Here is a 22,947-nt window from a genome sequence, read left to right on the forward strand (position 1 = left end):
TTCTCCCCCTTCCCTTCACTGCTGTCATTTGCTGCAGTGCTTGGAGACTTGCTCCCATGCCTGCCCACGGTGTTTGCAGATTTTTAGCTGTGGTGCTGGTTGGGTATGTCACAGACTCAGACGCAGTGCTCACCAAGCTTGGCACTCTTTTAGTTGCCGAGCTTGCACACAGGCTCCAGGGGCCTGGAGAGGCACACAAGTTCTGATGGTGGTTCTCCCTGGGATCCCTGTGATGCTCACTCTTGTGCTTGGGGGGGGGAGGGGTTGGAACTTCCCGGAGCTTGGTCCCTTATGGTGTTGGCTGGGAATCTTACCCCTTTTCTTGGTACTTCCACTCCTGGCTGTGGATCACTTGCAGAGTTGGAGAGCACAGACAGGGGAGCTGCCAGGATCAAACTGAGCTGCCAGGATCCTGCTTGGCACCTGGGGTACACCAGGGATTTAAGCTTTGACTTATTCCTGGCCCTATTACTTCTGACAGCTTACCTGAATGTCACTGTTTAATCATGGCAAGAAATATATCACAGAAAAAAGGAGTGGCAGGAAGCTTTGAAAGGCAAGCATCTTGATTAAACCCAGAAGAGTACAATGGTCAATTTGCGATTCATTGCCTTCAATCACCACCAAAGGGCATTTTGGTCCATTTTTCTTCCCAGAGTTGAGTCCAGCACATTTTCTCCCAACGATACTGGTATCTTCTCAAACACCTGGTTTGGCTCTGTGAGAATCCATCATCCTTCAATCGTATCTTTCTAGCAAGCGGGTAACACGTTGTTCCCAGCAAGTTCAGGACATCCCTGGAGGTTCAGAGGGGCCCTGTGCTGAGAACAGCAGCTTTGCTGACACTGCAGTTCACAAAACATACTGTTTGTGGGAAGTGCCAAGCGGAGCTCCGGCTAGCTCCTCTCTGCTAAAACCTGAGCCTCCTAGTAAATGCTGGGTGCCTGTCGGCTGTGCTTTCCGGAGAAAGCATCCGCCCCACCCCCCCACCCCCGTCCTGAAGTGAGTAATAATAATCACGGATCCTTAGCATGCAGTGCTCGTTTCCATCCTGCAAACATCCGGCCACTTCCCATAATCATTCCTGTCCACATTAGTAGTTGCCCATCACCCTCAGCTAACAAGGGACCCGCAATCAGCAGTAGGATTTGGGGGGGGGTTTGGGGTTGTAGCCCGAGGCCTCCCAGCTGGTGCACTAACCGCTGCAATGCCCCGCCCCTGAGGTTCCCAGCACCACACCCCCACGTGTGAGCATCTTATAAGAATGTGGGTCCCTGGGACGCCACAACAGTAAGTGGAAGGGAATGTGTGTGCATGTGGAGAGAGTGGAAGAGAAGCTGATTGCGATATTTATTTGAATGTTTTTCAATATATGGGGCCTGAGAGCTAGTACAGAGGGGAGGGCGCTTGCCATGCATGCAGCAGGTGGGGCTCCGTCCTCCACACCATTTCGAGCCTGCCAGGAGTGATCCCTCTGCACAGAGTCAGAAGTAATCCCCAAGCACAGCCAGCTGTGCACCGCCCCCCTCCCCCCCAAAAGAAAACATTTCCCAGGGACAGAGAGATAATTAGTGCTAGAGGTAAGAAAATTTCGCCCTGTGGCCCATCACCCTGATTCTTTTATTTTATTTTTTTTTAATTTTAATGAATCACTGTGAGATACAGTTACAGACTTACAAACTTTCATGATTAAGTTTCAGTCATACAACGATTGAGCACACATCCCTCCACCAGTGCCCATCCTCCACCACCAATGTTCCCAGTATCCCTTCTGCCACCCCCACCCTTATCCACGCCCTGCCTCTGTGGCAGACACATTCCCTCTTTCTCTCTCCTTTTGGGTATCATGGTTTGCAATATAGGTACTAAGCAGCCATCATGTTTGGTTCATAGTCTACTTTCAGCATATATCTGTCATCCCAAGCGATCCCTCCAGCCATCATTTACTTAGTGGTCTCTTCTCCATCCCGCCTGCCTTTTCCTCCAGCACATGAGATTGGCTTCCAAGCCATGGAACGATCCTCCTGGCCCTTATCTCTACTATCCTTAGGGCATCGCCCTGATTCTAATGCCACTGGCACCCATTTGGTTTCCCTGAGTGCCAGCAGCCTTCCCCCCCACACTCCCAGCAGAGAGGCAGGAACTGCTCAAGAGCCCAGCAGGGCATAACCGAAATCCCACCTACGAATTGTTTTCCATCATCAAGTGATGAGGAAGGTGGGTGTAAGTGGGTGTGAGGAATAGGTGGCCACACAGACTTCTGCTAACCATCTCTTATCGGTGCTTCACTCTGGGAGCTGGACAATGCCTTTTCCTATGCAGACTAGCTCAGCCCAGGCGGCAGAGAAATTGGCAGGGAACCACTCCAGACACCTGCGTACAGCACATGGCCACCAGAAAGAAACCGCTGCGACCTTCGAAAATCCACGGATGGTTGAAAACAACACAGCTTGAATCAGAGTCTTATCTCCACTTGCTGTTCACAAACAGCTGGATTTTCCTAATTTCCTACAAGCTACCAGGATCCCGAGCCAAGAGCGTACTTATTGTCATTTGAATCTGAAACATGTCCAATAAAAGTGCACGTTATCTGAGAGAGACCAGCTGGTGCCCCAGACCTGTCCCCCACGGCTATACTTCAACTTGGCCACCATGGTTTGGGGCCAAGTGATTCAACCTTACAAGGTCAGACGGTCAGACAAAGAATGGATCTGAGTCCCAGGTGGTTTCATAATTAACTGAGCTTTTAGAGACATGCATAAAATTTATTCCCAGGGAGAGGCATAATCACCGAGAGCAGAGCATTCCGTGTTTGCCAAATAGCATTTTTCCTTGCTATAAGCAAATCCAAATATGAAACCAGATATGACTCCAAGGTTGCTAAGTGACCCCAGGATCAGAAGAGGAATGAAGTGGATGGCCCAATGCAGTGACCAGCGCCTCGTGTTTTCTACAGAGCCGAGGCCGATTCTAGATCATCAGATGTTCCCTTTCACCCAGGACATGAATGTCATCTCCCTTCCAGAAAGATACTTTGTTTTAGGTTTTGGGCCACCCATAGTGGGGTTAGGGAGGCAACTCCCAAAGAGATTCTTAAGGCCTGCTCAGTGTTGAGGATCAAAATTAGGCCTCCCAAAGGCAAAGCATGAATTCCAGTCCACTGAGGACATGCCCCCCCCCCAAACTTAGAAGATTCTTTATTCAGAGATAAAATATTCTCATTACCTTGGTAAATAATTTCTGGGTTCTCACCTCTATTTTTTTATTCTTCTTAGAATTTCTACCAAGATGATCTGGATTTGGTTTAGGGCACTAGAGACATTTCATGTCTACTTTTCCTAAATCCATGACTTGTGGTGTCACTTTTAATTTTTATGGTCTCTATATGCCATCTAGACTACACCTGATAAAAGTATTGTGAATAAAAACTATCTTCTTGAGGACAAACTTACTAACAATCAACCCTCTTTCAATCCATAAAACACACAGAGTAACAGTTATTTCTATCTGTATATCTGCCATTTTTTCAAATCTGTTATCTTGTTACTACCATCATCAAAATAGCTAGAAATTTCATGACATGAATAAACTCTGGTTATTTAACTTCCTAATAAATGTTTGTAACTCTGATGACTATTGCTAATAAGAGTTTAAATTTACAATTTAAATTTTACTTTAAAAAAGTAATATTATCTGCATAAGATTTATCATTGAAAACTGTCTAAACTAGAAAGGTAGACTAGAAGTATGGCAAAAGGTAGTACTGAAGGGACATATAAATAGTCATCAGGATTACCAAACCATTGACAAGAATATTCACATTTTAGACTCCTTTCTCAACATATCCATTGTCTCCCTCAAACTCTGAAGCAATTTTTCCTCAACACAGCAAATCTTCATGTGTGCTTGTGGGCAGTTTAATATTGAATGATGGGTTACATTATATTCACGATGGAAATGAAACTAGTATGACACTACACAGACATTTATTGCAAGCTGTGTACTAACAGAATTGGCCTACAGACTTGATCTTAGTCTTCATTATAATCTCACTCACTGCCTGACTACATACTATCAGAAGGGCAAACTCTGGCCCTATGCTCTTAATCCTCTTTTCTAAACATACAAGTCTTCTCTTCTCTTTATCCAAGCTCCATATGGTCTTTTTCATTTTTTGGGGGGCGGGCATTGGGTTGGGCCACACCCAGGGGTGCTCAGGGTTTACTCCTGGCTCTGCACTCAGGGCTCACACCTAGTAGTGCTCTAGGAACCATATGGGATGCTATAAATAGAACCCAGGTTGCAAGGCAAGTGCCTGCTGTACTATTACTTTGGCCCCTCCCTTGTGCTCTTTTTTTTTTTAAAGTGGGGGAGATGGGGCTGGAGAGATAGCACAGCGGGTAGGGTGTTCGCCTTACAAGTGGCCAACATGGCCGACCCGAGTTCGATTCCTCCGCCCCTCTCAGAGAGCCCGGCAAGCTACCGAGAGTATTCGACATGCCAGACACAGTAAAAACAAAGTCTCCAATGGAGACGTTACTGGGCCCGCTCGAGCAAATCGACGATCAACAGGAGGGCCTTTACCTTTACCTTTACCTGCACTCAGGGCTCACACCTAGTAGTGCTCTAGGAACCGTATGGGATGCTATAAATAGAACCCAGGTTGCAAGGCAAGTGCCTGCTGTACTATTACTTTGGCCCCTCCCTTGTGCTCTTTTTTTTTAAAAAAAAAAGTGGAGGAGATGGGGCTGGAGAGATAGCACAGCGGGTAGGCCTTGCACGCGGCCGACCTGGGTTCGATTCCCAGCATCCCATATGGTCCCCTGAGCACCGCCAGGAGTAACTCCTGAGTGCATGAGCCAGGAATAACCCCTGTGCATCGCCAGGTGTGACCCCAAAAAAGCAAAATAAATAAATAAATAAATAAAAGAATAAAAAAAAGTGGGGGAGAATTAATATGGGGTAGAGGTGCAACAAGAAACTATTCCTGACTCTGTGCTCATGTGTGACCCCTGGGGGGGCTCAGGGAACCACACGTGATACCAGGATTCACAAGAGTTTGGTGAGATGCAGGACCAGTGCCTTAACCCTGCACAATCTCTCCAGCTCAACTCCATCCATTTTTAAATACTTATCATCTAGGCAGAATTTCACAAATCTTTGTCGTTTATATGATCTGACTTGGTCCTTACAGCAACCTTAAAAGTCAAGAACTTGCTTGGCACGGAGCATCTTCTTACCTAGTGAAAGGAGGTCCTGGGGCAGGTTTTCCGACTCCAAAGTCTCCCCCCCCTTTTTTTCTTAGACTGATAGAATAAATTTATCTGGTTTTGAACTTTCTTAATTCAATTTTCCTATGAACTTACACAGCTGTGTAGTTCTTTTGTAAACAGGGAAGGCTAGGCACTCTTGCACAGATTTTTTTAGCATATGAAACATATTGACATGAATATAACATGTGACAAAGCAATATTATTCAGCTAACATTTCAATAAAATGCAACATAAAATTTTAAATTACATATTTCTGCATGGGTTTGATTTTTTTTTAATTTTTATTAATGAAACAACATGAGGCACAGCTGTAGACTTACAAATTTTTGTGCTTGGGTTTCAGTGGGAATATACCCCGGAGAGGCAAAAAAAAGCATAGTCGAAGTGACATTTGCACTTGTTTGTTCATTGCAGCACTCTTTACAATAGCTAGAATCTGGAAAAAACCTGAGTGCCTGAGAACAGATGACTGGTTGAAGAAACTTTGGTACATCTACACAATGGAGTACTATGTAACTGTTAGAAAGGATGAAATCATAAAATTTACATACAAGTGGTACTACATGAAAAGTATCATGCTAAGTGAAATGAGTCAGAAAGAGAGGGACATATATAGAAAGACTGCATTCATCTGGGGAACATAAAGTAACAAAATAGGAGACTAACACCCAAGAATAGCCGAGATAAGTACCAGGAGGTTCACTCCATGGCTTGGAGGCCAGCCGCACACTCTAGGCACCTCAGATAGAGAAGGGAGCACCAAATAAAGGGTGTTGGGAAGATCTGCCCAGGATGGGAGATGCATGCTGAAAGTAGACTATAGACCAACTCCAAAGTCTCTTAATCAGGTAGGGCATTTCTCTTGCACACCTCCGACCCGGGTTCAATCCCCAGCATCCCATATGGTCCCCCAAGCACCACCAGGAGTAATTTTCTGAGTGCAGAGCTAGAAGTAACCCCTGTGCTTCACTGGGTATGACTCAAAAAGCAAAAATTAAAAAAAAAATTCTTAATCATACCTTCCCAGCCTCAGTGCAAGTCTAGTAAGTAACAAGTTTGTTTGTTTTTTAAACAAAGTATCAGATGGTTCTGTGTGCTACACACTATCTCAACCCAGGTCTTTAACGGAGCTCAACAGAAACAAAGTAAACCCCACAGATGGTAGCCAGTTCCAATAAAACTTTGTTTCCAGAAAACGGGGCCACAGGTACCAGGTCAGTTTATCTAGTTGTGTTTCCTCCAGAAGTCTCTCACCAGTATTTGTGAAATATGCCAAGTCTCAGGAACTGCTTCAGACCTACCAAGCCAGAGACTGATAGGACTGGAATGACACCGTGTTTAAAAAGCCTTCTAGGAGATTCTGATGGGGATTGCGTTTTGAGAACTGTCTTTTCAAATATCGATCCAAATAAGAATAAAGACTACATTAGCTTTATTTAATGAATCAGGCAGCACTCCTCTAGTGAGTAGGAAAACTCCCTGTGGAGTTGTAGAAATGGAAGGGTCTTCTAGAACATGAGGAGAAAAGACTTACTTTAGTCACCGATTTTGCCCCAGATCAGGACAGCCAACTTTGAAGACAGGAAAGTTTCTAGCATTCAGAAGCCTGTCGGCTATGGTTGACTTGGACTCTTGAAGGTAGCTTTCCTAGGACTTAAGCTGCAGTTGCTTAGATATCCAATCATATTTCGATGTAGTTTGGCACAAGTGACTCCATTCTTGGGTAAGGTACCACTTTTTTAAAATTTTATTTTAATAGAACCATTGGTAATGTTCCTGATTATTTGCCAGGGACTCTCCTAGCACGTAAATTTATGGATTTTTGGAATTTTCTATCTGCTGGCCATGACTATATTTTAGTCATAGAAGCCATTCATTTAGCAGCAAATACCACCTCACCGCTGCTGCATTACATTTTAGAGATTTGATCATTCTGCCTAAATAAGTCTGTGAAATCTTACTTAACGCATTACTCTGTTGCTGCAATTTGTGCCAGTTAAATTACATGCAAGTGTGAGCCACCTATGGTATGTGTGGAAGTCCTCATCTTTGTTTTGTTTAGAGGGGCCACACCTGTTGGTGCTGGATACGCCCCTGCAGACAGCGCCAGAGGGGAGCTTGCTGCCTAGCTTGGGGTTCCGCGGTGGAGGAGCACCCCATAGTTCAGGGGCTCCCTGCCACATGCAAAGCATGGTCTCTAGTCCTTGAGCCATCTCCCCAGTCTTTAGTGAATTTTTGTTTTGTTTGGGGGTTAGCCCTGACCTAGGTCCTCCAGGGTTCCTCCTGGAATTTCTTAGGTGTCTTTGAGGTACCAGGGATTGAACTGGGCCTTTAGCACGTGCTCAGCCCTCTGAGCTATGATTCCAAATTTGGTTGAATAGTTTTACAGAGGGCTGGAGTGATAGCACAGCGGGTAGGGCGTTTGCCTTGCACACAGCCAGCCCGGCCGACCCAAGTTCGATTCCTCTGCCCCTCTCGGAGAGCCCGGCAAGCTACCCAGAGTATCTCGCCCGCACTGCAAGCCTGGCAAGCTCCCCGTGACATATTCGATATGCCAAAACAGTAACAAGTCTCACGATGGAGATGGGCCCAGTAAGGGCCCGCTTGAGCAAATTGAACAACGGGAGGACAGTGACAGTGACAGTTTTACAAATGATTCATATGTTTTTGTTAGTTGGTTGGTTTGGTTGTCAGGTCACTCCTGGTGGTACTTGGGGCTTATTTCTGGCTCTACACAAAGAGATCGCTCCTGGAGAGCTTCCAGGGGTGCAGGGGAATCCATGTTGGTCCCGTGCAAGACAAGCACCTTACTCACTATACTCTCTCTCCAGTACCTCGTATGTTTGATTTTTACCCAAGGATAATTAAATTAGGTATGATCAGATAGAGAAATACCATGACTTTGATCACAGACATATTTAATAAATAATACACAATAACAACACACTGCATTGAATGCTGATAAACAATCAGGAAAAGGAAACAATCATCTTCTAAAGTGTTTTCATGACTAATTTTGAAAATGTATTGCTTTTAAGTAATGAATCTTTTAAAATCCATTCCATGGCTGAGGCTATCAGTAGTCTTCATTATACTCCTCAAAATGCATGACACCTTATTTGAATGAAAACAATGCAGTCAAACTGCCTCTGACAGGAAGCAAATCTGATTGGGCTAGACTGCTGATGAAAACAGATTCTATTAATTAGGTTACACAGCAAACATCTATACTTGACAAACCATTTCTATCTGAGTCCACTGCATTATTAGCTGTGAAATTCTGACCACAAAAAAACTGAGGTCCTCAAACATGATTGCCATTCAATGCCTCTTTTGCAAACCGCAACACCCAAAAGGAGAGAGAGAGAGAACAAAAGGGAATGCCCTGCCACAGAGGCAGGGTGGGGTGGGGGGAATGGGGGGTGGGAGGGATACTGGGACCCGTGGTGGTGGAAAATGGGCACTGGTGGAGGGATGGGTACTTGATCATTGTATAACTGAAACCCAAGCACAAAAATTTGTAAGTCTACAACTGTACCTCATGGTGTTTCACTAATAAAAAAAATTGCGGTCCAGAGAGATGGTACAGGGCTTTCTGATCACCACATCCCACATGGTCCCCAAAGCAACCATAAAGCTGAGCACCGCCATTATGGCCCAAATGTACTCCAACTGTAGCACTGTCCTCCAGTTGTTGATTGATTTTGAGTGGGCGCCAGTAACGTCTTGTTGTTACTTTTTTGGCGTATCGAATATGCCACGGGGAGCTTGCCAGGCTCTGCCATGCAGAATGTACTCCCATCCAAGAAAAAAAAAAACTGAACCCTTTGAAAAGCACTTTATCCAAAACTATAAAATGAATGTTCTCTCACAGTGATTCAGTAAAATAAAAAATTAATCTTAAAACATAAAAGTACATTTAAAATAATAACAATACCAAAAAAAGTGTACTGTTTCCCTGTGTATGAGAACATCAGATTAAACAAGGTATAATTTTTTTTTAAGTTGAGCTCACAATCATTTGATGTCTTAATAAAACCTAATTTAGTATATTCCCCAGAAAGTGAAAACGTGAAATTTCAGACTTGTAAACACTTGACTTGGCAAGTCAGTGGTTTTCAACTCTTGCCTTCAAAACAATTGAAGGAAGCCTTAATCGCAGTCACAGATCGCCAATCTGCAAGATCCGGCTCAGAGATCATAGCATCTCACTTCTTGAAATCTAGAATCAAGTGATACCCAAAGTGTTCCTAGATACAGCACTCATTTATAGGTACACTGGCTTCTCGGGGCATTCAGCTCTGAAACCTGAAAACAGGACTAAAACTAACGTCCATTCCATTTCGTCCTATCCACAAATCACTCACGCCCAGAGACATTTCGAGCAACGACAATACTCATTTCACCGAACGACACATTTCCAGGACCGTTCCGCATTTCCAATCCTGTTCTATTCCACGATGAGAACGTGTGGCTACGTATTTTGACTTTGTTCCGTCCTGTTCGGTTCTCAACACTGAGTCGGAAATGGTGCTGTCTTGTCATGACCTTGGGCAACGAGCCAATCATCGCAAACCGTTGTGAGCAGCGCGGCCCGTGAGAAATTCCAAGAACGGACCGAGAGCGAGCGTTAAACGCTAGGAAAAGGCTGGCACGCCGAGCCGGGGCCGGCGTGCATGCCCTAAGGCCCTCCCTGCACCCACCGGGACCGCGGTCCCCGGAGCAAAGCATTAACCCTGTGAATGCCGGTGGGTCGCTCTTCTGGGGCGCTTCGTGCGATCGGAGTCGCACGGAGCGGGACAGGGACGCCCAGGAAGGATGCAACGAGGGCTTGGGCGTTCGAAAAGTGGGTGCGCCGACACGGGGCGTTTCCCTGCACAGACGTGGCCAGGGGCCAGCGGTCAGAGGCCCAGAGCCCCAGGCTGCCGCAGAGGGAAGTCGCAGAGCCCCTCTCCCCGGCCGTCGCGCCAGCTCCTCTCCGCCCGGCGGCCGGGCCCGGCGGGGGCGCGCGCGCGCGGCGGCGGCGAGAACTGGCCCCTGGCAGCCACCGTCGCCGCCCCGCCCCGCCCCTCCCCGCGGCCGCCGCGGTCACGCCTTCTCCTTCCGCCCCCGATTCCCTTTCACTTCCGGGACGGCGCCGGCCGCGCAGGTTCCGTCACAACATCCCGCGGGCTCGGCCGCCGCCGCCGCCGCCGCCGCCGCCTCCCGCGCCGTCCGCTCCCCGGGGCCGGCCGCCGCCATGGCCAGCAACCCGCAGGCGCAGCCGCCGCCGCCCGCGCCGCCCCCGCCGCCGCCGCAGCCGCCGCCGCCGCCGCCGGGCCCCGGGGTGGGCCCTGGCGCCAGCGGGCCCGGCGGCGCGGGCGCGGGCGCGGGGGACCCGCAGCTCGTGGCCATGATCGTCAACCACCTCAAGAGCCAGGGCCTCTTCGACCAGTTCCGCAGGGACTGCCTGGCCGACGTGGACACCAAGGTGCGGGGCGCGCGGCGGGGTGTCCCCGGGGCGCCCCGCGGCCGCTTGGCCGCTGCTGCTGCCGCCGCTGCTCTTGCCGCGGTCGCAGCGGTTGTAGCGGCTGCAACTGTTGCAGCGGCTGCAACTGTTGCAGCTGCAGCCGGGCCCGGGCGCGGCGCGTTCATTCATTCGCAGGCTCCCCGCGCTGCGGCCCGCGGTTCCGGCCCGACTCCGGCCGCTGCCGGCCGCTGCGAGCTGGCGGTAGGGGGGCGGGGTGGCCTGTGAGCACGCTTGGGCAAGTTGTGCAGGCTTTCGGAGCCTTCCCGCCCCGCCCCCCGACTCACTTTTGAGGGATGGGGGGGAGGGGGCGGTGCGGGGGACGGGGGAGTGCGGTAAGGGGCCAAGCGTGCATCGTGGCCTCTGTGCTTTGGAGCAAGGGCTAACGGGCCCGTCCGAGGCCGCTTTTGCCCCATGCGCCGTGCTGGACAGTGTGCGGTGGGCGTGTGTGGGTCGGGAGAGGCCCAAGTCAGGAGGCCGCGCTGGGCTGATGAAAGGGGGTGGAGGTGGGAGGAGGGCGGGCCTGGCTTTGCACCGGGCGCCTCCGGGACCAAGGTTGCGGACCCCCGAGTCATGTCCGCGGGAGTGTTGTTCCGCGGGACGGGGAGGTGGAAAACAGGGCCCAGCACGGGTCAGCGAGGGGAAGACAGGGGGTACCCTGCGTGAGGGTGCAGTGAGCTTGAGCAGGAACAACCTGGTCCAGCTGGTTGAGCAAAAACCCAGCGCTTGGTTTCCCCCAGCAAAGACCGTTCATCGTGGTGGGTTTTGGGGTTGTACCGCCCAGGGCTCATGGGGCCTGGAGGGGGGCGTTTGTCTGGTTTACATGCGTGTGGTTTCATCAGATTGGAGTGTTGACGGGTGGGGCAATTTCTGGGAGGTCCCTGGGATCTTCTGGGCCTAGAATCTCCTTTTTGTGATAAAAGAGATGTTGGCAGCGACTGTGAATTCCTCCCCAGAACTCACTGTTGACCGGGCTTGGGACAGTCAGTTCTGCGCTCTTCTCTGGGAACTTCCAGATAAACCCGTAATCTGCTTTGTTTGCAAGTACCTACAGTGTAGAAAGTGTCTGGTTGCGGGTGGGAGGTGTCGGGCAGAGAATTCCCTGTGTTTGGAATGTACCCTTGTGGGAATCACGTTGGTTTCTGTTGGAAGGGGGTTGTGCCCAGCCACTTAGCCATGCAGGGCCTTCTGCCCTTCTTGCTACTTGCAGATTTTGGACCAGCCCAGGTAAATGCTGCCAGATAAAGCTGGTATTTGTGGACAGAAAGTAGGTATTTCACCTGCTTTCTTCCACCCCTCCCACCAACATCCCTCCCCGCCCCCCCCCCCACAGAAAACTCTGTAAAAGCAACAGTTGTCATCCTGTGTGCAAGTCCACGTTTGAAAATACAGTAATGGGGACGGCCACTGGTTCCCAAGGCTGAGCCTGTTCTTCCTCATCTTCCTCACCTGCCCTGAGTTGCTGTTCGTACCTGTTGTCCCTCTCACATCTCAGACTGGACTGTTCCAGCCTTTGGGGGCCCCAGGGCCAGTAGCACTTTTGCTTTCGGGAGCCCAGTGAATCCTGGGCCCTTAAGCCGAGAGGAAAGCAGACGCACACCATTGCCTGCCAGTGCCTTCCTGAAGGGTTGCTGGAGGGAGCTCTGCTGCTCAGCCCCGGGCATGGCTTCTGGAGTAAGTCCCCACACCCGTGCTGGAGAGATCCCTTCCTCCAGGCAGACACTAGTGCTTCTCTCCACCTCCTGCCCTTCCTCTCCCTCCTCCCCTCGCCCCCTCATACCCACTCTCCCTTCCATATCCCTCTCTCCTGTCTTCCCCCCTCGGTTCCCCACTTTCCCCCTTTTCTCTCCTCTGGGTCCCCCTTTCCCTCCAGCCACTCCTGCCCCCTTGCTCCATCCCTCCATCCCTCCCCTTCCATTCCCCCTCCCCCTTCCCTCCTGCCCTGCCCCTTTCTCCCCTCTCCTCTTTCTTCCCCTCTTGCTGGTCTCCCTCTTCTCTTCTTCCTTGCCCTCACCTCCTTCATCCCTTCCTTTCCTCCGTCTCGCCGCCCCTTCACCCCAACCCTGGGCCTTTCCCTCTCCTTTGGTTCTGTGCCCGCCGCTTGTGTTTTTTTCACTTGTTATTTTGGTTGGTGGCCTCTGGGCAACGCTCAGGGCACTTGTGGAGCTGGGGTTCCAGCTGGGCTCAGCGGCATGCCCCGCAGCGCCTTGACCCCCGAACTAGGTCCTGGCTCTTTCTGATGTCTTACTGTTCTCCTTGACTGGGCTCCTTCTGCTTTTTGTCTTTTCCTTAATCAGCAGTTCTGAAGACTTTTTTTTTTAAAAAAAATAAAAAAAAGTTGTTCTTCTTGAGCAATATCTTATACTCCTTGATCTTTTGAATAAGGGTAAGTTTTAAAAGCTGGTTTTCTTGGAACCTTCCTATCAGATGATGTGCTCGAGCTGCTTGGGCCCGCGCCTGCCGGCTTCCCAGGGTCGGACGGAATTGACTGGGGCATGTGGGTGATGGGGGGTACATGACAGAGTTGACCAGGACATGAGCGGGGACAGGGTCTGACGGAGTTGACTGCGGTGGGGGGAGGCGCCAGGGGGAGGGTCTGACAGAGTTGGCCGTCTTTATTGGTGGCAACCACTTTCCCGAAGCTGAGCTGTTGTGCACAATTACTTGGTAGCCCCCCCCCAACTCTGTGTGTGTGTGTGTCTGGCGGGAGGTGGGGGAGGTAGACTGCAGGGAGGCCAGTGATGTGCCCCTGAGCAGAGGGTGGGGTTGCTGGGCCCCAGGTACGGGTGGAGGCGCCATCCCAACAGGGTTGAGGCCTTCGGCGGCAGAATCTGCTGTGGATTGCACGCGGGGTAAAAGCAAAGGAAGAAGAGCTCCAGGTTTTTCCCTTTTTCTTTTTAATGAAGAGGGAACAGGAAAATGTGTTTTCTTTAGACCCTTAGGAGACTTTTTTGAGATTCTGAGTTGAGCGAACTTTTCCTGTTTCCTGACAATCGTAAGTGCAATACGAAGACCATTTACGGGGAGATGTAAGGAACGTTGGCTTGAAGCAAACGGAGTGGTGGAAGGTAGCTTTGTGTGGTTCTGGTATTGGCTCCGGATTCCTACTCAGAAGTTGGATAGAGTGGCCCAGACCATGACCCAAGACTTTTTTTGGTGTGGTTTTTTTTTTTTTTTTTTCAGGAATTGAGTTACCATGATTCACAGAATTGTTCATAATAATAGATAATAGAGTCATTTCGGGCTGGAGCGATAGCACAGTGGATGTTTGCCTTGTGCGCAGCCAGCCTGTATGAGCCAGGTTCAATTCCTCCACCCCTTTCGGAGAGCCCGGCAAGCTACTGAGAGTATCCCGCCTGCATGGCAAAGCCTGGCAAGCTTCCCGTGATGTATGCCAAACACAGTAACAACAAATCTCAAAATGGAGATGTTACTGGGCCCGCTCGAGCGAATCGATGAACAACAGGAGGACAGAGTCGTTTCAGGCATACAGTGTTCCAATACTAATCCCACCACCAGTGTCCCCAAGTTCCCTCCTACCCCGCAGCCAGGCATATAACACTTGTTTCATGCACCTTGGTCCAGTAAAGCTTAAAGGATTGGTAACTAGAATTACCAGAAAATAAGTCAGTAAAAATCACCTTGTGGTGATTAATTGCACTGTTTTTAACCTTAATCTAGTAGAGGACAACCATATGCTCCAGTCGTGCTTGCCATCCTCAGTGCCACATGATGGAGTTTCTCTGTCCTCTGAAGGAGCTCTTCCCCAAGGTGTTTGAACAGAGCAGTGGTTTTCAGCCTCTCTGCCTCTGAGGACAGGGCCTGTCTGAATATGGGCCAGGGCACTCTACCATGGCAGTTACTAGCCATGGTGCTGGACCAGATTTTGCTGGCCACTGTGGGTGAGCACTGGCAGAGGACACCAGGCAGGGAGGAAGCCTCTGGGTGCTGGTGTGTGTGTTTTCCCCAAAGAGAAACACATTTCTTTCAAGGCTTTTTGTTTGGAAACATAAAAATTACCCGTGGAGTTTGTTCTGCAGAGATTGCAAGATACATTGTAACGGGACTGTTACCGTGATAGTTTATACCTAAAACAGGCACTGCCTGGGAGGAGGACTCCCAGCCTCCCTCTGCCTCAGCGGGGCCTCCCCCAGGGCCTCCCCCAGAAGCTCGGAAGCTTCAGAACCTTGCCAGGTGCCAAATTGGCGGAGGGGGGGGGTAGTATTTTTTATTGGGGGGGGGGCTTTTGGGGGGTCACACCCAGCGATGCTCAGGGGTTACTACTGGCTGCACTCTTTGCAGTGCACCAGGGACCATATGGGATGCTGGGGATCAAACCTGGGTCAGCCGTGTGCAAGGCAAACACCCTCCACGGTGTACTATTGCTCCGGCCCCGAGGGGATAGTATTTTCTGAAGATGAGAGAGGCAGGGTTCTTTGCTGGAGGATGAGGTCTAAAAAGTTAGGGAAGTCCAAAGCCTGCCGTTTTGCTCAGACACACACTCAAACTCACTGCATTTGAAGTTCACGCTGAACGTGCAGAGAACCCAAGTATTGGTAACAGTGCGGTTCTGATGGTGCGCTCTGGCCATCCTCTGGGCCAGCTCCTCTCAAGGAGAAATGACATCATATTTCTCCTGTCCGCTGTGCTTCCCATGGTGGTCGAGGCTGGTGCCCAACGAAATTCCCAACCACTACCCACTTCATGACGGGAGCTTTTGCCCCTTAGAGGCAGCTTCCCGAAGCACCCCGGTTCCTTCTGATGTCCGCAGGGCAGGGGGCTGTGCATCCCAGGGCACAACCTTCCAGACTTTCCTGGGACTGTACTCTGTGCCTTTTCTGACTCCTCTGCGCAGACCTCTGTTATCCGACCTACTGCATGCTTCTGAGTTTCCTCTCTATGTGTTGGCGCCAGTGCTGGGGGACATTGTGAACACTCTGCCGTCACGTGTCCATGTTCCTCTGGGCCAGCACAGGTTCCCGTTCGCCCCCTGGTGCAGATCCCCAGCGGCTGTTGGCTTTGGCCCCAGCTGTGTTCGTCCTCGTTTTGTCTTCTCGCCAGCAGCAGGGGGCTCCTAGTTCCCGATGCACTGAACTCTTCTCTCGTAATAGTAGTTGTCCCCTTAGGGACCCACCATTTCTATGCCCCTGGCGCTGTGACACCTTAGACAGATGCACCTCAGACGCCACGTGCCCAGAAGCCTGGATGCCCGTGCTCTGCCCACTTGCTTTGTTCCAGGACAGCTCACATTAATGGGGGTTTTACTTTCTGGTGCCTTATCAGCAAACACAAGGTATGTCCTTGGTCTTCTTATTCTTCCCATCATGGTCTATCTTCTTAAAACAAGCAGCATTGGGGTGGCTCCTTTGTCCCGAGGCAGGACCCTCAGCAACTCAAGCTGCATGGCACACAGACAGGGTAATAATCTAAGAACCCGAGTTTCCTTAGGGGCTGGTTCTGTTTGGAGACTTTTCCCCTAATGTTTGTGTATTGTTGTCTTTTTCTCTCCAGCCTGCTTATCAGAATTTGAGACAGCGTGTTGACAACTTTGTGGCAAACCACTTAGCAACTCATACCTGGAGTCCTCACCTAAATAAGAACCAGCTGAGGAACAATATTCGCCAACAGGTGCTCAAGTAAGTCTGGGTGATGGCGTTTCTCAGTGGCTTGACTGTATGCAACCCACCTTGCATGAAAGCAGGGACTCTGCACAGAAGCTTGTTTGTGTAATGAAAACGCTTGTCAGATTGGGTGTGACTGCTTCATGGTATGATGCAGTGTAGTTTTAAAGGAACTCTTGTTGCTTCATATTTTCCCTGTAAACTTTAATTTCTCTTATAGATCTTGGAAAATACTTAAAGGGTGAAGATAAGATAAAGAGAATGAAAAGAGCTGAATGTGGGGTTTTTTGTTGTTGTTATTTTGTTTTTTGGCTTTTTGGGTCACACCCAGTGATGCTTAGGGATTGCTCCTGGCTCTGCACTAAGGAATCACTCCTGGTGGTGCTCGGCGGGACCATATGGGATGCTGAATGCTTAGAAGGATTTTTTAAAAATGATTTATTCCCCCAAGCAGATTTGTAGTATCTTGTCTTTAAATATGAATATTTGCCAAGACAAAATTCAGATATTCTAATCTGTGTGTCGTTCCCACCCCCCACCACACACACAAGAGGGCAAATAATTAAGTTATTTAAAGAGAGTTCAGTCATCCTGCCTTGACAAATATTTATATTTGTTCGTCTTTTAGAAATAATTGTGGCTTCGTAGTAGCTAAGTGTGTTTTCTACCTATTGATGCTCTGTTCCATTGGTAGTTCACATCCGCAGGAAAGCCCACATTGAAGCTTCACACTGACTCAGAGGCCGTTAGCCCTGGTAATACTAGAAACCTGCAGCGGGGGGCTCGGGTCTCTCTCCCGGGAATCAAAGAAGAGGGAAGTCCAGTAACAGCTTTGTTGCCCACCATTGAAAGGACAGTTGAGGAACCTGTAAAAGATGTCAGGTGAGCTCCCAGGGGAAGAGTGAAGGCGTCTCCTGAAGAGGAAAAGGAGGAGGGCGTCTGTGGCCGGCGGTCCGGGAGGGGTTCCCAGTTCCAGGCCCGCTGAGGCAGAATGGCGACATGTGAGGCTCACGTCTGTCTACGTCCCTTGGCTGCCTTCGCAGCTCCTGTAGCCGCTTCCCTTTGTGCAGATGATAACCTGGCTCACTGCTGCTTAGCACGGTGAGAGCCAGGGAACCCCAGCTGGCAAGCGACCTAATTCAGTGTTTTTCTGGGAGTGGGTCTTACTCTGCTTCATTTCACTTGCAAGTTTCTAAGAACCCGGGGAACACGTTTGTTGCATTGGGGAAGGTTCTGCTTTCTCGTTCTTCCGACATGCACTCTTAACTGGGAAGGTAGTTTCCTGGAACCCAAATGGTCCTTAGCATACACATTCTATCATGTAAGGAGCTGTCCATTCTCTCCCTGACCAGAAACACAGCTAAGCCTCACAGCACCATGTGAAATCAAACATTCGTACCCAGATGGAAGACTTTGCTCGCAGGGTGAGGGGTTCTTGCTACATCAGGAGTCAGTGCTGTGGGTCTCCCCAGGGGGTGATAAGGACTCTCCTTCTCTAAGGACATTTTAGAAGACACCGTTGTCTCCTTGCTTTAGGCATCACTGCTCTTGGACATCTGAAAATTGTCTTCTCTCAATTCTTTGTTTTTGTTCTTTTAGGACATTTGGGTTCGATTGGGTTTGGGGGTCATACCCACCTCTGCTTAGGGGTCACTCCTGGCAGGACTGACTGGATTTGGTGCCCGGACGGAGCCCAGGTCAGCTGCGGTTCAAGCAAGCACCTGAACTGCTGTGTGTCTCTCTGACCCTGCTTTATTTATTCTTTTGTTCTTCCTTACTGAAGTGTTCTCTTATTTGAATGCCATTCATAAAATAGGCATTCCAATAATAATATTTTCTCATTTTTATTATTTGGGGGAGGGCATTGGGCCCACACCTGGTGTTGTTTGAAAGTCCCTTCCCCTGTGTGTGGGGGACATTACAGTATGAGGATCAAACAGAGGTGGGCCTGGCCATATGCATAGCAAGCACTTTAGTCCTTGTACTCTCTCTCTGGCCTGATGAATGCACTTGAAAGCTTCCTTACAGAAAGGGAAAGTTGTATCAGTGTCGTGACTCCCGCTCTGCAACCACTCTTTCCTATTTAGAGTTTGAGTAATGATAGTTGGTTGCCATTTTTGTAGAACAAGAAATAGGCAAATGCCAGTGCTTTTTAGTAATGTGCTAATTTAGTAGTGAAAAGAAATGTTGTTCTGTTCATGCGTTCACTTGTGCACGTGCTGGCTGACTCTGATGCAGAATCTCAGAGAAGCGGATAGCAGCCTTCCACCAGGACAATGTCTGTACTCGGTCCTGGCCTCACCCTTTGCTGAGGCCACAGTCAACTTCAAAAGAAAAAAAAATAGCGCCGTGAATGGAGGAATGGGAATAACACCTCCTTTTTTGGAGTTGAAGTGACTGTGTGGAGCAAGGTCCTGACCCAGAGAGAATACTCAGTAGCTGTTCTTCTGTGGGCCCCTCCCGCTCACACTCATCCCCGCCTTGGAACCTTCCAGTTGACCCAGAGGGGTCAGTGTGCAGGAGGAGAGTGTTGACTTGAACCATCAGGCTCTGATGTTCCCTGGGGCCGTTCACCAGAGCATGGCTGAACAGGAAGAGGCATGTTCTGACCCCACCTCCTGGAAGGACCCAGCCAGAGGGCTGGAGCTGGTTCCAGTGGGTGGGGGTTTGCCCTGGTCTCTGCAGCCAGCAGCTGGTCCCGTGTCTTCACGTCGCTGGAGTTTGGATGGCCTGGGTGTGTCAGGAACCTCACAGCCCCAAAGCGGGAGGTTTTGATTTCCCTGTGATGGACACTAAACGCCTTTTGGTGTTTCCAAATTTGTTCACCCAAGCCTCACTGGGAGAAGCCCTCCAAGGGCTCTCTCTAGCACTGGCCGACATCGTTTATTAGGAATAGAGCTGACCTTGGGTTGAGGAGGAGCTGGAGTAAACAGGGATCTGCTGTATCAGTAAATGGATTGAAACTGGAATATGGGTGTGGGTGGGGCTTTTGTTTTGTTTTATTTCGTTTTTTATGTTCCTCCTTTGTACTGACACCTTTAATAGTTTCCTAAGGTCACTTGTCCTTGTTCCTTTTCTACCTACCGCATTTTAGAGATACCTCTAAAATGTCAGAATGTTCGTGGGGTTTGCTTTTTTTTAAAATCTTAGAACTTTGAGAAAGCAGGTTACCTACTTTGTGCCACCTTAGCTTACTTTTCTCTGTGGCCCACATAAGTGGAATTACAGTATCACACAGTTGAGGATGCCTGTGGCCATGAAACAGAATCCATCCATCATCCTAGATACAGCTGAAAATAGCATGGGAGAGTGTAAGAAAAGTGCAAGGCAGAGGCCTCATTGTCCAGAGAGCCTGAGGCCCCCAACTCAGAATGACCAGCACTTCCAGCTTCCTAAATTCCTGGGCAACTCAGGCCCCACGGGGTATCTTTTAGAAGAAGAATGGTTAAAGGGCTTTCTTAAGGACAAACCGTGTTCTCTCATTTTCCTCCGATTCCTCTACTGTCCTTTAAGTCCTTCCTGCTGCTTTCACCCTTCAAGTGTCATCTGCCGATGAGTCGCACGTGTCCTTGGACGTATCTAATTGAATTCTGCTCTCTTTTTCCTACAGGACAGAGTATGTGTGTACCTGTCCACTGGGATTTTCCTAGTGTGTCTGTCCCCCCCACCAGAGCAGGGCCGGGGTGTGATTGTAGCTGCCGCTGACCACCTGGTGCCGGTTCTCTAGAAGAGACTCTTAGCATAGTTTCTGAATCAGTAACTCGTCCAAGGTTTATAGCAGGAAGATAATAAAGCCAGAAGTCAAGGTTTCTTTTTGTTCTCCTGAAGTTTCCTCTCTTTGTAAGTTTGATCAAATTTTTCACTTGGTATGTGATCCTTTTGCCCAAAATTCAGCAGCCTGAGCCATCATCTGTTCCGGGCCCCGCTGGCGAGATGTCTCTGTGCTGGGACTAGTCTCAACTCTTCTGCTTTTTGTCTATTTGGCTGCTTTTGTGTTGCTACTGGCGACCGCGGTGGTTATAGAAATTTGCAGACATTTTTGCAGCATTGTATGTCTGAGTGCCACTCAAATGAAACTGATTTTCCATTGCCTGTTCTTCCTGTAAATCCCAATGAATAGCTTGTGGCAATTTGAAGTGGAATAATAGGTAGTAATTGCTCTTTCTCATAAACATTGTCTTCGTAAGATTCAGCTGTAGTCCTACCTTTCCACACTCACGGTCAAAGTCGGCCAGCATTTGTGCCGCTTGGCTGATGTTTGGTGTTATTAAAACAATGTCATCAGCAAAGCGGAGGTGGTGTAGTTGCCGACCATCTATCTTCACTCCCATTCCTTCCCATTCCAGTCGTCGCATGATGTTCTCGAGGGTGGCACTGAAGAGTTTTGGTGAAATGGTATCACCCTGCCGCACCCCTCTCTTGACATCAACGATCACTTCTTTGTAGAATGGTGAGATCCTGGTAGTGAATCCGCAATACAGCTCACGGAGGATCCTGATGTATTGGGCTTGAATGCCCTGATTGGCTAGGGCTTCAATGACCGCTTCCGTCTCAACAGAATCAAAGGCCTTCTTTAAATCAATGAACGTTAAGCAGAGCGGCATCTTGAACTCCCGAGAAACCTCAATGAGTTTGGTTATCGTGTGGATATGGTCGATGGTGCTGAATCCTTTGCGGAACCCTGCTTGCTCACATGGTTGTCCTTCATCTAGTGTTCTGCCAATCCTATTCAGGATGACTCGAGTGAACAACTTGTAGATGACAGACAATAGGCAGATCGGGCGATAGTTGCCAATGTCATGGATGTCTCCCTTCTTGAACAGTAGTACGGTCCTGCTGGTTTTCCATTGAGATGGAACCTTGCATTCAGACAGGTAGCGAGTGAAGAGCCGAGCCAGTGTATTGATGAGTACTGACGGCAGGTTCTTCAGGTGTTCAGGTCTGACCTTGTCTGGGCCGGGTGCTGTTTGCTTCTTTACTGACGAAATGGCGTGTCGGATTTCGGAAGGGAGAACGTTGGGAACGACATACCCATCCTGTGGAATTTGGTATGTCGGCAAGTGGACATGGCTATCGAAGAGATTTGAGTAGAAGTCATGGATAATCTTCTCCATTGCCGTTCTGGAGGATGTGATGGATCCATCAGGACGTCGGAGGGCAGTCATCTTGGTCTTATAGTTGGCGAAGGACAGGCGGGCGTTACGAATACTTTTCCCGGCTTCTGCCGCATCTACCAGTACTTCTGCTCTTCTCTCTTTGAGGTCTTCCTTGATCGCATCTCTGCACTGCTTTGCAAGCTCGGACGTTAGCTTGCGGTTGCCTGAGGCATGCGCCAAACCACGCTGGCGAATTAGCTCAAGAGTTTTCGAAGATAGGCGACTTTTTGTGGCTATCTCTCTCTTGGCGTTCCTCGCACATTCATGGAGGTGCTGAACCAGTCGATCGTATTCCTCGTCAATGTTGTCAACAATGGCATCTTCCCATGTTGCCGCAATAGTACCAAAGAGTTCCCAGTTGGTGGTCGTTCTGGGAGTTCTCTTTTTGAACTTTGCAGCCCTTTCTCCCCGCTCTGTGAAGTAGAATTTTGCACGAAGGAGACGGTGGTCCGATCCCGTTCGAAATTTTGGGACAACAGCGACATCAGTCAGGCAAAACCGTCGATTGAATATGATATGGTCTATTTCGTTGTGGAATCGTCCACCGGGAGACTCCCATGTCCATCGTTTAGATTCTGCCTTCTGGAACTGTGAGTTACCATGAATGGTCTTGGTCGACATGATGAACTCAGACAGTCTCTCACCCTGTTCGTTCCATTCTAGGCCATGGGTTCCGATGTGAAGTTCTTCAGCTGATCTTCTCGGTCCTATCTTGGCATTAAAATCACCCACAATGATCTTGTAGAAGGTGTGGTCTTCTTTATAGAACTTCTCTAGCTCCATGTAGAACTTCTCGATTTCTCTTTCATCATAATGAGATGTTGGTGCGTAGACAACGAAGATAGAAACTGCAGGCAGTGAGCCACATCTATTCAAATGTAAACGTCCGATTCGGGTTGTTAGGCATTCAAATGAATCAATGCTCTTGGCCAAGTTTGTGTTGACAAGGACACCGACGCCTCCAACACCTCTTTTATCGCATGTTCCGAGGAACAATTCTTCTCCAGTGTCGAAAACGGCATGGTGAGATTCGTGTCTTCTTGTCTCGGTCAGACCAATGATGTCGTACTTGATCATTCGCGCTTGTACCATCAGGTCCTCGATGGATGCATCTGATGCTAGCGTACGTGCATTGAAAGTACAGACGATCATTTTTGTCTTCCTTCGTTGTGGCAGCCTAGGTCGGCCTTGAGATTTTGTCGGCCTCTCCTTTCTCATCCTTCTCAGTGCTGCCATGTCGGTGAAGCCTTCAGGGTCAGGTGAATGAGACCAGTTGTAGTTACTGGTTTTGGCATATCGAATACACAGCGGATAGCTTGCCAGGCTCTTCCGTGCGGGCGGAATACTCTCGGTAGCTTGCCAGTCTTTCCGAGAGGTATAGAGGCTTTTGG

General features: G+C 49.3%; 1 protein-coding gene across 1 annotated transcript in view; it reads left to right on the top strand.

Moving 5' to 3' along the window:
- The first annotated feature begins 10,512 nt into the window (after positions 1–10,512).
- Positions 10,513–22,947, top strand: part of BOD1L1 (biorientation of chromosomes in cell division 1 like 1) — a 56,740-nt gene continuing 44,305 nt past the window's right edge. Inside the window, exons 1-2 of the mRNA XM_056107308.1 lie at positions 10,513–10,743; positions 16,291–16,415. Coding sequence (XP_055963283.1) covers positions 10,513–10,743; positions 16,291–16,415 — 356 coding nt within the window. The remainder of the gene's footprint in view (positions 10,744–16,290; positions 16,416–22,947) is intronic.

Source organism: Sorex fumeus, unplaced genomic scaffold, assembly GCF_029834395.1.
Source record: "Sorex fumeus unplaced genomic scaffold, SorFum_2.1 ptg000157l, whole genome shotgun sequence".
NCBI lineage: Eukaryota > Metazoa > Chordata > Mammalia > Eulipotyphla > Soricidae > Sorex > Sorex fumeus.